Raw genomic sequence first — 2,084 nt, 5'->3', positions numbered from 1 at the left:
TGTCTATATAAGAAACACAATTAGCCATGCATTTCATATATACCCATCAATCCATTTCTCTAAGGCCACAACATTTAACTACTTTGTCCAAAATATCAATGGCTTTCAAGAACTTAACCATTCTTGCTTTGCATGTTTCACTTCTACTTTCTTTCATGCCATCCTTATCCATAGCAAATAACTATGCAGCATCAATTGTTTCACCACAAACTATTTGCAACTATACTTTATACCCTTCTTATTGCCAAACTGTGCTTGCTAATCAAAATGGCACCACATTTGACTATTGCAACATTTCCATCAGAAAATCTTTGTCACAGTCACGTAACTTCTTGAACTTAGTCTATTCTTATTATAAAGGTTTCTCATCTTTCTCTCAAATCACAGTTCGTGCTCTTGAAGATTGTCAATTCCTCTCTGAACTTAATTTTGAATACTTATCAAACACTTATGATGTGATTGAAAAATCTAGCAATGTTCTTACCACATCTCAAGTTGAAGATTTTCACACATTTCTTAGTGCTACTTTGACAAATCAACAAACTTGTTTAGATAGCCTAGAAACCTCAACTTCAGACCCAAGAGTGAAAAATGATCTTTATTCCTCTCTCTATAATGATATGAAGCTTAACAGTGTATCCCTTGCATTATTCAAAGAGGCTTGGGTTCCTGAGAATAAAAACTCAACATCATCGGAAAACCATACAAGTCAATCAAATTTCCAAAACCAAGTACGTGCCATCTATGATTCTTCAAAAGGCAATGGGAGAAAACTACTTCAAACAATGGATGATAATGAAAGTATAGTAGTAAAGGATATTGTAGTTGTTAGTAAAGATGGAAGTGGAAACTTCACAACTATCAATGATGCCATAGATGCTGCACCAAATAACACAGTTGCTAGTGATGGTTACTTCATCATTTTTATCACTGAAGGAGTATATCAAGAGTATGTATCTATTGCCAAAAACAAAAAGTTCTTGATGCTGATTGGAGATGGAATCAATCAGACTATTATTACTGGTGATCACAATGTCGTGGATGGTTTTACAACTTTCAACTCAGCAACATTTGGTAAGCTACATAAACATATATATATAGAAACATTAATATATGATAAATTTAAGAGCATATATGATAATTTATATAGACTTTTTTACATTGTAACTGCATCATTCACTATTCATATTTAATTATCATTGAATTTGCAGCTGTGGTAGCACAAGGGTTTGTAGCAGTTAACATAACATTTCGCAACACTGCTGGACCAAGCAAACACCAAGCAGTTGCAGTAAGAAATGGAGCAGATATGTCCACATTCTATAGTTGCAGCTTTGAAGGGTATCAAGACACTTTATACACACATTCATTGAGACAATTCTATCGTGAATGTGACATATATGGAACAGTTGATTTCATATTTGGAAATGCAGCAGTTGTTTTTCAAAGTTGTAACTTTTATCCTCGTCTTCCAATGAGTCAACAATTCAATGCTATCACTGCTCAAGGTCGTAGTGATCCAAATCAAAACACTGGTATTTCAATACAAAATGGAATAATAAAAGCTGATAATGATTTGGCTCCAATGGTTAGTAGTGTGAAAACATACCTTGGAAGGCCATGGAAGGAGTACTCAAGAACAGTGTATATGGAATGTTTCATGGATAATTTGATAGCTCCTGAAGGATGGCATGAATGGAATGGAGATTTTGCACTAAACACTTCATACTATGCAGAATATAATAACATGGGACCTGGTTCAAATACTCAAAATCGTGTAACATGGTTGGGATATCATGTTATCAATGCTAATGATGCACTTAATTTTACTGTCTCTACCTTCTTGGATGGAGATTTTTGGTTGCCTCAAACTAGTGTTCCTTTTCAGGTGTCTATATAATTAATAACACCAAATTAAAGTTGCTTATGTACAATTATTGGAAAAGTCGTAGTAGATTAAGCTTCATGTAATTTTCTCTGCATACCATATTTATACTTGTAATTCTAATAATGCACATGTTTTTCATTCAACATTATTATATCTTCGCCATCTAAAATGGGTGTAAAGTGGGGCTCCTAGAATC

The 2,084-nt window shown here is 33.8% G+C and overlaps 1 protein-coding gene across 1 annotated transcript; it reads left to right on the top strand.

The window, feature by feature from the left end:
• Positions 1-29: 29 nt before the first annotated feature.
• Positions 30-1,942, top strand: LOC109339598 (pectinesterase-like). The gene is made up of 2 exons (XM_019577059.1): positions 30-1,074; positions 1,212-1,942. The coding sequence occupies exons 1-2, from the start codon at positions 99-101 to the stop codon at positions 1,898-1,900; spliced, it is 1,665 nt and encodes a 554-aa protein (XP_019432604.1). The 5' UTR covers positions 30-98; the 3' UTR covers positions 1,901-1,942.
• Positions 1,943-2,084: the final 142 nt, after the last annotated feature.

This window comes from Lupinus angustifolius, unplaced genomic scaffold (genome assembly GCF_001865875.1).
Source record: "Lupinus angustifolius cultivar Tanjil unplaced genomic scaffold, LupAngTanjil_v1.0 Scaffold_82_26, whole genome shotgun sequence".
Classification (NCBI taxonomy): domain Eukaryota; kingdom Viridiplantae; phylum Streptophyta; class Magnoliopsida; order Fabales; family Fabaceae; genus Lupinus; species Lupinus angustifolius.
Note: the sequence above shows the minus strand (reverse complement) of the source record. Positions and strands in the feature narration are given on the sequence as shown.

Bases quoted from the DNA above. Each gene is read 5' to 3' on its own strand.
- LOC109339598 (XM_019577059.1), top strand. From the start codon at position 99: ATGGCTTTCAAGAACTTAACCATTCTTGCTTTGCATGTTTCACTTCTA. The intron at 1,075-1,211 runs GTAAGCTACATA...TTGAATTTGCAG, and splicing joins TTTCAACTCAGCAACATTTG to CTGTGGTAGCACAAGGGTTT.